Below are 14675 nucleotides of genomic sequence, written 5' to 3' on the forward strand. Positions count from 1 at the left end.
ATCCACTAAACCATACATGACGTGTAAGGGCCTTTAGTCGGCAACATGAAAATTCAAACTGAATAGATATTACATTTCTTCATCTCCTTATTCGCGGTATCTGCCGTATCGCCTTTTATGTTTTTTGTTTCTACGAATTTCATACACCTCAGCACATTTTTGCTGCTTTGCAGAATTCACATGCTTCATGGCGAACATCCTTTGGTCGTTCATCATTTTTGCTGTTGGCCCTATCGTTTTATTAAAGAACACTTTAAACCAAACTGTGATCTTGTACTTCAGCATAAAAGTCTTCAAACCTCGTTTGCTTTGCTATGCATGCGTACATTTAATGTGGGTTTAATTAAATGTTTATCATCTTCATCGTTACACTAACTTTACAACCATCTCGGAATAATAACCAAGCCATAGAAGAGTCTATTTCTCTTCTCTTGACGGTAACTGCAAAGTAAGGAAAGAGTACGATGAAAGCGAAACTCATGCCATCTAAACGCGTGAAACACAGACCTAATAAAACAGATTTCTAATATCCGGACGGTATCTTTGCAAGCTGAAACTATAGATAACCGCTACGAATACCGTTCGAATTGTTGTAACTAGCAGTACGAATTACATGAGCTAAGCTAATTATCATGGCATTAGTTTCATTAGCACTAGCTGTTCGAAAAATCTACTGTACAAAGTTGCTTCCTTTCGTAGCAAACTAGCGTACAATAGGCATATAATAGAGAGGATAGTTATGCCGTTAAGGGATAAAACTAAAAACTTATCCAATATAGCGAACCATATGTGAACTGAGCGAGGGAAGAGAGTTGTCATGTTGGCGGTGTGAAGTTGTGGACTTGATATTGATCTTCAACCATGAACGGGACGTTCTGTAAGTTATAACCATACAGAAAGATATGCTACAATAAGTTTTACTTTCACATGCAGAACTCCTTTTGGGTTGCAGAACACGATATGACCTTACTAAGATTGTCAACATATAATATTCAGAAATATTCAAACTCCAACTCCAAAAACTCCCAGAATTGGCGGTGAGCAGTAACATTTGAACAACTCGCACCGTGAAATCTTGACGCGGTTTGCTTCAATAACATATTGAAGCAAACATGAAAAAAGACAAACATAAAATTGCTTTGGAAGATTGCTTTAAACAATTGTACATAATTTTGAAACGATTCAAACAAAACAAACGAAAATCGATCAACAGAGTAACAAAACCAAATACAATAAAAACTCACACACATACATTGTAGTGACGGAACACGCGATAGTAGAGCGTGCCGAGTGTTGGGGGAGGGTTTGGGATCGGTCAAAAAAGCATATTTATATACATTTAAACATAAGCGAATGCGAAAAGGGAAGAGAAGGCAGCAGCAAGCTCACTAAAGATAAGGTTGGGAAGGTTTTTTTTAAGCTATAAATGGTAACAACCTACATCTTAAGCAAAATGCAAACAACCCTAAAAAATAAGCATCCCCATAGCATTACCGATGAAAACAACATCCACCGCCATCAAATCCCAATTTGATCTGCGCGCAGTGGAAATGCTTTTCGCACCTTTCCTTACCGGTAAAAAGCTTTCACCCTTCGGTCGGATACCAGCTAGCACATTTTTCACAGCGTAAGAAGGAGAAACCTTGTAACAACAAAAAAAACCATATAGAAAACAATGTTTACTCCCATTCCCGACGTTCTTGCTACCGGATTCCATTTTGCCTGTAAAGTGTGTCAAAATATGGGACCCATTTACTATTTGCAAACCTGAAAATTTACGAATTTAGTCGCTGTTACCGTGGGGTAAGACAGTTTTTCCCCCACATACATTACTGTACCAATAAGTGTCACCCAGCTACCCAGCAGTGCGATAAAAAGAACCCCACACCCGTGTGTTGGCGGTGCTTGCACTTGACCAACAAAAAAACTACCCTTTCAGTTCCAAGCTTCTTCATCGCGTTCCAAACCGAAAACCTGAACACAGGAACCAAATATCGCTGGAGAAAGAGAACGAGATGCAACTAAATAAATAATACACCGAAACACGAACAAAGATTCAACACTTTAGAAATATTGACAATGTGTGCCTTATGATGTATTTTCTGCTAGGGGTTTGTTGTCGTCCGTGTTTCTCAATAATGAGGCAGGTGAGTGAGGAAGCGAATTGTGAAACCAGCAAGGGGAAGATGTATTTTTGATAAAAAATTACCATAAAAAACCTAGACAAAACAAATCCCCACATCCATTGTGCAGAATGTGTACTCCGGGCATTGTGTCTGGAATGAAGAAAGGATGTATGAATGTGAGTCCTTGAGCAGATGTGTAAATTATCGCATGTATAAGGAAGAAAAGGAAGTGAAAACCCCCGAATAACGATTCTGACTCATACGTGCTTTTGTGTCCCCACCTTTGCTAGCAGTTGCAAGCCTAGAGGAAGACCTTCCGGTGCGGTTTGAGCCAACCCTATGGAAAGGATGTAGTACCACAGTAATTCTCAGTGCCACCAAATCCGCATGTATGCTGGTAAGAGTGTGGAATGTGCACAAACACAAGCGAAAAACTATACGTTTACATAAAATTTCTGTTATCAAAGTCCCCAAAAAAAAATGGAAATCCAAATTCACAAACAAAACATCGCTTTTTGCACTTATTTCAGCTCACCCAACACAAACTTCTTTTTATCCTTTTACACACCCCACCACACCCAGGCTCAGTTATGCCTTATGGGGTTTCTTTAACTCAATCTCTACCCGTTCTGCTTTGAGTTGAGGAGGGATCCCTCTGTACCATTACAGCATAATTCTTTGGCACAATGATATTAGCGTTGTAAGAGGTCCCGAGAACACAGTACACGGTGTATAACCTAAAAGGCTTCCATAAGCGAACCCGGCCCCCCTTTCCGGAGCGCACTGGACGTCGTGTGGCGTTTGTAAATATTAGTCTAGAGAAGGTTAGTCTGTAAATATGTGCTGCTAAGCACAAATATAGCGCTAAGGAACCATGCAGACATTAACAAATAAATCCTAAGACGCAGGATAGCGTTCGAGAAAGTAAGCAAGGAACAGTTGGTCAACATGATACCAATATACACTAAGGTGGAAGTGCACTGACGGCAAATAAAGGCGAACAATTAGGCTGTTTCAACGAGTAAAACCACCAGAAACACACACACACACACTTGTGCAATTAAGGCGGAGATCAGGAATTGTGCTATAGATCGTGGAGGAGGTGCCCGCAAAATGCTTCTAACGTAACTTCTACTACTGCTGCGAGCATCATGCCACTCCTACCCCACACATATGCCACACACACGCGCGTTTATTATGATATTTAGATAGCGGCTTTAATAATTTGTTGACTCGATTATTAAGATATTCCGATTGTGAGGTAAACTACAAATAGGCACTAATTATAGGCCATTGGGGAAAAGGGATGACGGGATGACGGATCTAGAAGGAAGTACTTCATATTGAGTAGAAATGAAGGCAGATTGAGCGCTAGAGACGGACAGACACTAAACAGATGATTAATTAAGCTAACAATTGAGAAAAAACTAGTATGTAAGAGAGGGAAATATGCGCGAAAAAAATGGGTTAAGGTGTTAAGTGATTTCAACAAAATTCCTTGAATGATAGATTACTCAATACTCAAGAGTCTATAATGAACTGTTAACTCGTTTCTCTGTATATTACACGATTTGCCTATAGTAGAGTGTATATGTGTGTGTGTGTGTGCGTGTATGTGTACCAGGAAGTGAATAAAAAAAACAAAATGGAGACGTTTGTAATAACTTTACCGGGTAAGAAAATCTGGTCGCATTATTAAACACGAACCCAACGGATATGTAGAAGGCAGGGCAGACAAAATGCAACATATAATCAAAAGTGTCCTAACGAATATAAGAGATACCGTCGTGGAATTTATGACAGAGACACAAATCTATTCATATAAAAACACTCTCACTCTTCCGTGCAGATTGCTTGCAGATCTACGATCGAGATTGTTAGAATTATGGACAGAGAAAGAAAGAGAAAGATAGAAACAAAAATAAATATCCTGCTGGAGCTATGTGCTGAAGTAACGCATGGTAAAACCATGATGTCGATCGCTGATGAAAAATGATATCCTTCTATTTTATGTTGCCTCCTCCTCATCGACCATGGTAATCACATAATCGTTTAATTACATTGATGCATAAAAAACAGCTAATCTGTAGAGGCTCTCTGCCAAATCGATTAATACAACGGCAAACGCGATATTCAACATGATAAAACATGCTATAAAACAAGTACCCCGCAAGAGCCCGCTGACTATGGCGCAAAATGTACCCAGGTTTTACCGGCCAAGGTCCTGCAAGGTACACCGCGAGGTTTTGGTAGCACAGGGCGTGAGATGAAATCAAAATGGACAGCGAATTAAATGCATTATTCCTCGACTCATTAGCGCGCTTTTGACACTGCAGCTGAAGCAGACTGGAATGGTTTTTATCATCATGAAGTAGCTTTTTTTTTGGTGCAGGTCCAGAATAGAAATGGCGAATAATGGCGCGGCTGATAAACATTCTGTAAATTGAAAATTTAATTTAACGCTCCACTTGCAGGCACTTGGAGCAGTCGATTGAAACAAGGTGCAAAACAAAAAAACAGGAACCGGGAGTTTCGTTGGCGACGGATTGGGACACGCCGGATGGAGTAGTGTAAGCATTTAATTTACAATGTACGTGGATGATAAGTTCAACCAGATGCGAAAACAACAGAGAGAATAACATGCGCGCCTGAATAAACAGGGAAAACGCGGAAGAGTCGTTCGAGTAATTGGGTAAATTGATTAATTTTCCTACTTTCGTCTCCCCAAATCCTGCACTCGGCGAACGAACGATCGATTGCAGTTGTTCAACGAGAATTTTATTGGAAATTCTCAATTAAAGAGCTGTAGTTCCGTTATCGTTATCGATCGATTTGTACCAAAACGTGTAGGAGGAACTGTGGCATGAAGGTAGTCATCGAAAACATAACATTGCTTGTGAAATTTCTGCAAAATAAAAAAAAACAACCCAAGGTAAAGCCGAAAAACACAACCCCCAGAACAGGAAATCCAAACAAAACTTGCATGTTACTAAAATAAACGTTTAATGTTTACGACCAAATCAAAACACAACACACGGACAACGCGTGTGCGAGGAGGAGAAAATTAAATAATCTTAGCAATGTACTAAATAAATCCACTGGTGATGGTGTGTTACGATGTAAACCAGAGTGTGTATTAGAGTATGTATAGACGAAATACATCGACTTTAGCGAACCAAAACAAAAATGAGAAAAAAAACTTTAAAAAATACAATTTAAAAACCCGCTAACTACTGCTCGTTCATTCAAAAATATAAACATATAATAAACTGATATTATAAATTTAAACTAAACCAAACAAAAACAAACAGGAAGGGTACTCAATTCCTTCAGCTAAAACAGAACAACCAGTTGTAATTATTGTAAACCTTGCATAAACAAAACCCGATAGCGATAAGCGAGCATGGCACGGTAGTGGAGAAATGATGCTATAGAACAGGCCGGCTATAAATGCAACAGTATAAAACGTCTCGGCATGTAACCAGAGAAAGAAGAAGGAAAACGTACAGTGAGAACGTGAACGCGCAGAGCATAGCAATGCATAGCAAAGAAGAAACTAATTAAATCTGTTATCTTGAAACTGATGTGTTGTAAATAACCTAAACATAATGCACAGAAAACAAACGTAACAAATCGAAAAACAGAAAAAGAAAGAAACGGATGGTAGGGAAACGGCAAGAGAGTAACGTGAAAATGGAAACAACAAAAATAAACAAACAAATGAAACGAACAATTTGAAATAAAGACGATTGAAATATTTAAACGCATTGTTCCTCTTCTTTTTTTAGCTTAATCTTTAGTTCAATACGGGAGAGAATACATATTTCTTGCGAAATTTCACGTACAAATATTATTTTTCACAGAACATGATTCACCTGCACATAGCGAGACACAAAGCCTCTATTTCTATGAAGTTCGTACCGAATACAGCACAAAAGGGAAGACAACAAACATCCGAAAAAGTTGAGGACATGGAAGAAGTCAGCAACTTTGACGAAAACATTGGAACAATTGATAAGAGATCTCAGAAATACCATTTTTACAAGAAATATCTTTTAAAGGCATGAGGTTGAGGGAAATTTTACAAATAGGAACTCAAGAATGGTTCACAACTATCAGCGAATTCTTACTTGGAACACATTCCAAGTGTTCCAAGAATTAGTGATCAAATAATAATAATAATGACATACCTTCAGGTCATCCTCCAAGACGTTGATGCAAATGTCAATTACCGAACCGCCGATGACGAGCTTGAATGAAGAAAATACAAAAATAAATCTTTGCTGCATGCTTTCTATAAAATTTCAAATGTTCTTTCTAGCTGCCACAACCATAGGAGAGTTCTTTCCTGCAAACGCACATTAACAATGCACCGTGTACAACGCTACGGTAGACACCTCTTCCTTCAACTCTCAACCATCAAGCAGCACATGAATTGTTTTATTTTAGAGAAGGTATAAAAATAAATGCAGAGTTTAACTAACCGGAGCACCAGCGCCATCAGCAGCCAACGAGCCAACGTCTTTACACTCTGGCGAAGACCAATTCTCGATGCGCGCAAGTTCCACCGCAATGTCTGCGGCAACTTGTGCGTTATTTTTTATCAAAGCCATATCTGGAATTGAAGGTAAACAAGAACAGATTTTTATACAACATACAGCCCCGCCACGGACCCGCTCTAACCCTCGTCAGATCTTACTTGCATCGAGACTTTTCCCACGCGTCAATGCCGAGACAGCAGAAAGTATGAATGGTGTTACTTCTTTGCCGTGAATTCGTTTACGCTCTGCGTCCCGAAGCGCTTCTGCAATCACCGCATTCATCTCGGTGGCATCCATTGCGTAGCGTTCCGGTATCGGCACGCCAATTAGAATTCCTGACCCGAGCCCAAGCGCCCGGTTCATGTGAAGCATCTTGGCAGCTACGGCTGCACTGGTAAGGTTGTAGGCCGCCTTTGACCCGCTCGAGCGTGTGTAGAAGGCAGGAAATTCACAGTCCTCGCTGCCGTAGGTGGTAACGCATACGCCTTGAGTTTCCTGGAATGCGATTATGGCAGAGAGATGGCATTGGACATTCGGCATGCAGTGGAAACTTTGCAAGAAAGGCTGTTAAGCATGTTGAAAAATCGAAAAAATGAAAAAAAATCTATATTGCAATTTCACAGTATTACTGCCTTATCTCAGTCTCATTGCTGCACAGTACCATGGCCGTAATAAATCATGAATTATCAATTACTGTAATAGACTGCTCATCGAAAGGGCTCTGCAGGAGATTTATAAATCCCGCGCTCGAACGAGATGACGTTAAATAGTCCTTTGGGAAAGCTACTACGGGGTTCTAGGCGCATCCGCGAAAACCGCGTAACAATAAATCATTCTTTACACCGCTAACCTGAATTTACCAGCGCATTCTACCGTTACACCACCTACCAGGTATTCCAGCGTCCGCGGTATGTCCAGGATTGACTTAACGCCGCTCGAAACGACCGCTACCGGGCAGCGGCCCAGTTCGATCAGGTCGGCCGAAACGTCCATCGTCCGTTCGCCTTCGCGATGCACTCCACCGATGCCACCAGTCGCAAAGATACGTATACCAACCGCATCAGCGACGAGCAGTGTACCCGCCACCGTGGTGCCACCGTTTCCACTCGTCGCCATTACGTACGCCATATCCCGGCGGGACGTTTTCACCGTTTGAGCGCCACTATCGTTACGGGCCAGCAACCGCAACTGATCCGCCCCTAGGCCCACCTTTATACGACCTCCAACAATTGCTATCGTGGCGGGAACTGCACCCTACAACATGAAGAAGGATACATTTAATAAGGACACGTTCAGCTCTAGGAGTAGAGTGTGCGCTAGTCGGAGATTAAACTCGCAAGGGAGTGAACCATGCCTCGTCTGACAAAGCGAGTGTTAAGGATAGCTTGTTAAAGTCGGTCATAGTTAATCCTAGTACCGGGACGCCTTTTCCACAGAAGAAATTCTAGTCCTGCCACCAGTGCAGACACACACACACACGGAATGTGTTTTATCATTTTTTGGCTTGCTTACGGTTGGCGGAATTATGCTGAAGGCAGAGCAACCCGAATGAAACCAGTACGTTCACTTCTGCAGCTGATGGTGAAATTTGCTTTTAATTGAATCTTGTGGTTTTGGAAGCAGAATATGCGCTTACTGGTCCAAAATCTCTATTCCTGCTCTGGAACTGTACGGTGGTCCTCTGGCGCCAGTGTTCTCGATTAAGATCCTGCCGCTGTCCACTGTATGCACCGTTAGCGTATTCCCTTTAGCCAACCACACGCTGTATTGCTGCCCGCTGCGCTCACCAAACCGCGCTCTTGTGCAATGCGGTCAGTGGGGACAGTGCGGTTTGCGGTTTTGCTAGTAGTTAAAACTCAGTTAGTAACCGAAATTGCAGTCGAACGTGAGCGTCACCGTTTAAACAGTCGACGAGTCGCATGGACTGGATCGGCCCCCGTGTGAAAGCAATGGGCAACCTACCGAGTACTGCTGATACCATCTCTTCCCTTATCTTGCTAACGTAACGAGAAAAAAAATCAACACTAGCGCACGACAACAGCATGCGGTTAAGCGGACGCTCCGGTCCACCTGGGAGATGTGCTAATTGCTGCAGGTCCAAAGGATGCCACACTAGTTTATGTTTTCCTCCGTACCGTCCCACAGTTGCGCGTACACACTTGTCACCTACCTGCTGTCGTACGATCTGCTCCACCTCTAGTGCCGTGTCGAGATTGTGCGGATACGGCATTCCGTGGGTAATGATGGTTGATTCTAATGCCACTACCAACTGTGGCGTGTGCCGGAGGGTTTCCCGCACTTCCGGTGCAATGTCGATCAGGGACGAGCTACTTTGGGGTTTCATTTTTCCATCGCATTGTGTTATTTTAGACCAAGCGTTGCCAATGGTACCATGCAAAGAGAGTGAAACTTTGTACTTTCGATAGTGGTGGTGAGAGAAGGCATTATTTTATTCTTTTCATTTTACCTGATACGACGTTTTGATGATGCTGTAGTACCGTGCTTGCTTACACAATACCCTCGGGAGGAACGACAGAGCATCGTGGCTGGTATGCGTAACATTTTTCTGGGTCAAATTTTTGAGCAGGTCGAGGATCAAACAAAACCTGTAAAGATTTAATTAAAATAGAACGTATTGTACTTAATTAATTCAGATTCTCCAGATACCTATCAAGATATCACGACATGTAGTTAAATAGCGGAATGGTAAAACAAATCGTTATTTAAAAATGAATTGAATAATTAAACGACCAAAACCCATCGCATTGGAAGAAGAAATATGAATCTTTCGCCAATTGTATTCTAAACAACGACGCAACAGGTGTGGCCGAACCGAACATGCGCATTGCGTCCAATTGCACGGGTACCTTTGATCGTTACGATGGTAGCCACTTACCATAGAAACGGCGCTCGGTTTTATTTGTTGAATAACGCAAAAGAGTACTCTGCTATAAAATAGGCACAGTACGACGTGGTTTTTACAAAGAGACTCTTGAATTTTGTTCACATTCGATATCAAATATTGTGCAATAATTTGTTTCACTAAATTCCCATTTACATCGTCCTCCGACTTGGAGCATTCTTATCATGGAGGGATTGCCGAAGTTGCCTGGGAACGATTTTGCCAACCGTCTGCGCCAGAAGCATCATGTACCGCAGAGCTTCAAGTACGTCAACGGCTACCCGATTCCGGCCCGACCCGAGTGTGGTCTCGGCGGAGAACGGCTGAATGAAGATTCCATCCAATTCTGTCCCGAATCGAACGGTGGTGGGAATAATTCGGTGCTGTACGATCCGATCCTCACGTACGGTCGGGTGCGCCATCTACCGGTCAAACCGTACCGGCCACATTTCGTGCTGTACGATCAGAAGACGCTCAAGTTCAATGCGTTCTTCCGGCAGGCGGTACCGGAGTCGGCCACCGAAACGTTCCGCATACGGTATGTGCACATTCTCTACTTCCTCGAGGACGACACGATGACTGTGCTGGAACCGACGATCGAAAACTGTGGTTATCCGCAGGGTCGGCTGGTGCGTCGTGGCAGGAAGCTTAAAGATGCGGACCGGGAAGAGTTTTACAACTGGAAGGATCTGAACATCGGTATCGATGTGGAGATGCATGGGTACGTTTTCCACATTACCGATTGCGATGCGTTCACGAAGGAATTTTTGCTAAGCAATGGAATTGAGCTGAACGAAATCGAACTGCTTCCACCGGATCCGACCATGAACGAGCGTTCGATCAGCCAGCGACAGACGTTCCGTCATCACAAAATGTACCCAGTACCGGACGATAAGCTGCGAAAGTATCTCGAGTATCAAGGGAAGGTTCTACAGTAAGTACACCCAGACCGTTCCAGGGATAGACGGGCGGACAGGAGGCATTATCTTATCATTTAGTGGATTAAGTTGTTGTGGTGTGTCACCAGTCGGTGACTGCGGAATACGTCCAACTTCACAACATTGTATCAATTTCTCATTGTAGCTTCGATTGTGTACTGGATGAGCGAGACCGCGACGGTGGCGAATTGATGACGTACAAGCTGTTCTATTATCTCGAAGATGATACCGTATCCATAAAAGAGCTAAAGGAGAACCAAGAGGGACGGGACTATTTCCCGATGCTGCTCCGTAAGCAGAAACTGCCAAAGGACTGGAAAGAAAATCCTGGTAATTCAACAGCTGTAGGACATTACGTGAAGTCATCGACTAATTCTTTTCCATATTCCATTGCCTTGCAGTTTCTCACCCTTCAATATTTCTCGAGAAAACTGATGCCGAAGTGTCAGAATATTATTCTCCCAAGGATTTGATTGTCGGCACGACCATCTTCGTCTACGGACGCAAGTTTCTGCTGCTCGACTGTGATGGGTTCACGCGGTGCTACTACGAGAAAGCGCTCAAACTCATCCAACCGGACCGGGTCCGATTAGACAGTTCGCCCAAGCGAATACCTCGACTAGACGTACCGAGCTACCTCGGTCTCGGGACACCGGAAGATTCGCTTGCCTCGTACCACAGCCTTGTTCCCAAAAGCCCGAAAAAGGACGTCATCACGTACCTGGTGAATGTAAACAAATTCCTACGGTACGGATGCGTGCTGGACACGGCACACCCGGAGGATAAAATACGCAAGTTCGTACTGAGTCTTTCACTTGCGGACGGTACGATTACCATCATGGAATCGTCCATCGACAACTCTGGCATTCGGGGAGGACGGTTCTTATCGCCGCGTAAAGTTTGGCTTCCCGGCTGCAATCCGGACGAGCCGGAGTATTACACGGCAAAGGATCTCTACATTGGAGCTACGATGGTGGTGTTTGCACATCGATTTAAAATTGTCAGTGCCGATCTTTACGTGTACCGGTACATGCAAGCGCATCCGGAAATATTTTCCCCAATGGCAATCGACAGTGTGCGCAATTATCTGCTGGGCGAAGGACATTTGAAAGATGATCTCCGGCAAGCCACTGAAGAGGAGTATCAGAAACTTGAGCAAACAACTACTGAAGAATCAAACGACCAAGATGAAGTGCAGAAGCGACTGACCGGCTTTGAAATTGGTGACTCTAAAGCTTCCTCGCCTATGCCGTCAGCACGTGGGTCGCCCGTTCCCCTTACAGATGGAATGCAACGATCTGCCGAACCAGCGGAACATCCCTGTCCACATCCAATTATACCCGACGAAGAGCTACGAAAGGCGTATCACACAAACGAGCCAGATGAACTTGCCATCCAAGCATACCGCATTCCGGAGGACCAACCATATTCTCCACAAAGTTCTCCCACACACGGATCCAAAAAGGCCTCGAAAACAGTTCGATTCCAGGACGATTGCTAGGCAGGCTTACCTTTCAACACTTTAACTGCACGTGGAGCGAAATTACAACGAACTAAACGAACATTCAAAAGGATAATTCGCACATACACACGCACTACACACGCGCGCACCAATGACACACACTTCGAAACGCGGCGCACACGCAGCTTCTCGTCAGCTGTTCACGAACACCGTTTGTTTACAACTGATGCCGGCATCGAGCAAAGCACATACACAGCCGTGCGCCGTATGTCAACCAAATGTCACCTAAATCGTACAGGGTGACCCATTTTTGTAACGGTTGTATTTCAATAAGATTATTTCTTTTTTATGTTTGATGGAAGGATGTGAAGTAAATGAATGGTTTAATTCAATGAATTGCTTTTCTAACGTCAAATGAACTGTTTTGGAACAAAATCTTTCGAATTATTCACATGGCATATCGTTTGTTGAATACAACAGATGTCGCTGATGGTTTATCCGCAAATGTCGATGTTCACCGTTGCCATAGCAACGAAAACGTATGGCCACAACAAACCGGTATCACGTTCGTAGAAATAGTTTTCAACACATAAATCTGAATAGAGATTTGCTGAACAGGTTGATCGGAATGGACAATGCGGATCACGCTAAATTTACTCTTCAATCCAACACACCGATTGGATTTGAATCTACACGGTATGAAACGGCACCACAAGACCGTCTCCAGAAGGATGTCGGTGTAGATCCTTGTCCAATTCCAACGCGCACCGATGTTGCAACGGAACCGAAGGAACGGAAAGAAACCGCTGCAAGTATCTTCAACAAGGACTCTTGTCTAAATTAATTGTTTGATTTGATTTATCCAACATCTAAGTCATTCTACGTTTGTTCCCTTACAGACTCAGACGGTCACCGCACCGAGAACCAAGAAATTTGCAACCTACGATGACTCCAAACTGGTCTCATTTATACGCAAAGTGCAACCCATTGTGGAGGAAGAACTTTCCTACGGAATGACACCAATTTTTGATTGTAACGATAATTTGTACGAAACTTCCGAACGATATCGAGTGAGTCGTCACCAAGAATTAACCCTTCGCGGGTTGATTCCTGACCCCACTACCGAAAAACATGACGCAAATGCGTTCCACGTTGGTGCTGCAGCTTGGCTTTCCATACTAACACGTGACGCTCCACTGTTGGTAGTAGCCTGCAGCCCTAACCACGAAGCATGGTGTGATCATTTCAGCTCGATCGTTACGGTGTTCTGTCCCAAGCGAGATCGTTACGGTGGTTCCGTACAGTGGGTAGAGTTGAGCAGCAATCCGGTTAAAGCTTGCATAGAATCACTCGAAACGAACCCGTTCAATCGGGACATGTTCGCTGGTGGTACTGTCTCCGGGGACGTGTACATCTGGCACTACGAGATGAATCTCAGCAATGAGCGGAACTCCTTCGCCGAACTACATTCGGAAACGACCGATTGCGGGAAGGTGGTCGATATGGCATGGACACGCTATAACGTAATGTCCAAATCGGATTACGCCCTGCTCACAGCACACAGCGAAGGTACCGTCATACAATGGCGTGTTGGTAAGACGATCGTAAAGGATAAAATTTTCAAACTCAACGTACCATCAGCCACCGGTAAGGCACTCATTCTGACGCAAATATTGGCCACCTCGAATACGGAGTTTGTAGCAGGTTGCGACGATGGATCGTTACTACTCTGCTCCACCACGCAATTAATTCCACTCGGGGTAGCGTCCACATCGGAACGATCAATGACATCAGTACTCAACTCCGTCAACTCTTCTACAACCATCGCTGCCGGTAAGGTTAATCATTTCTCTCCGGGTACGATTGAGTTGAAGAGCCACGCGTTTAGTGTAACTAGTCTGCAGAAGATTGAGAATCGCCGCCAAGAGCTACTCATTAGTTGTGATCTTACGGGGGAAGTGTTGTTCCATGACATCACGGATAGTATCGTAAGTGGAATAGAAATCTTCACAGGGTTGTTGTAAGCGCAGAATGAGTAAAGTTTACGGGGTTTTTCCAGCATTCTACACCAACACTAATCATCAAAATGCCTCTTCCCTTCAAAACACGCATTGTTTGCACGAGCGATACGGAATACATCTTTTCACCGACGGAAAATGGTCTGCTGGAACTATATCGCATCGGAAGCGGAAAGGTGGACACCGTAGAAGCGTCCGTACCTTTGAAAGGTTCTCCAAATCTTATTAAAATGTCTGCCAATGGGTAAGCATCACAGCATGAAGTGACGAAGGGCTGAATTTAACGATTTTCCTTATGACATCCACATCCAGAAAATGGCTTATCACTGGTACATACAATGGAACATTCATCCTGTACTCCGTATCGATGGAATTCTAAAGACCCATGGTTGACCGACTCCTAACCCTACATCAATACCGACACGAACATCCGCACGATTCTCTGTTGAAATGCAATAGATTGCATCCATTAAAGACAACCACACTTCTTTTTCATATTATGTTGCGCCAACAACGTGCGTCCGCTATTGTTTATTGTGTACAATCATTTCTTCTATCACATCTACATGTCAAGACAGTTACAATAATATTCCCTAAACGCTGTTAATCATTCGTCCAACTTAAAACGTAAAAAACCGCATATTAACGATAACAGATCGAACTGATTAGATAATATTATTTAAAAAAA

General features: G+C 43.4%; 3 protein-coding genes across 3 annotated transcripts; 2 read left to right on the forward strand and 1 right to left on the reverse strand.

The window, feature by feature from the left end:
- Positions 1–417: 417 nt before the first annotated feature.
- LOC128709884 (pseudouridine-5'-phosphate glycosidase-like) lies at positions 418–9229 on the reverse strand. Its single transcript, XM_053804921.1, has 7 exons — positions 9135–9229; positions 8838–8997; positions 7556–7921; positions 6826–7162; positions 6611–6741; positions 6317–6376; positions 418–441 (listed from the first exon to the last, which is right to left on the reverse strand). The coding sequence occupies exons 1-7, from the start codon at positions 9227–9229 to the stop codon at positions 418–420; spliced, it is 1173 nt and encodes a 390-aa protein (XP_053660896.1).
- A 525-nt stretch (positions 9230–9754) lies between these two features.
- LOC128708950 (EF-hand domain-containing protein 1-like) lies at positions 9755–12008 on the forward strand. The gene is made up of 3 exons (XM_053803931.1): positions 9755–10503; positions 10653–10837; positions 10909–12008. Exons 1-3 carry the CDS (start codon positions 9755–9757, stop codon positions 12006–12008), a joined length of 2034 nt encoding a protein of 677 aa, XP_053659906.1.
- Positions 12009–12597: 589 nt separating this feature from the next.
- On the forward strand, positions 12598–14366 carry LOC128708315 (uncharacterized). Its single transcript, XM_053803289.1, has 4 exons — positions 12598–12777; positions 12869–13957; positions 14029–14231; positions 14300–14366. The coding sequence occupies exons 1-4, from the start codon at positions 12598–12600 to the stop codon at positions 14364–14366; spliced, it is 1539 nt and encodes a 512-aa protein (XP_053659264.1).
- Positions 14367–14675: the final 309 nt, after the last annotated feature.

This window comes from Anopheles marshallii, chromosome 2, assembly GCF_943734725.1.
Source record: "Anopheles marshallii chromosome 2, idAnoMarsDA_429_01, whole genome shotgun sequence".
Taxonomy (NCBI): domain Eukaryota; kingdom Metazoa; phylum Arthropoda; class Insecta; order Diptera; family Culicidae; genus Anopheles; species Anopheles marshallii.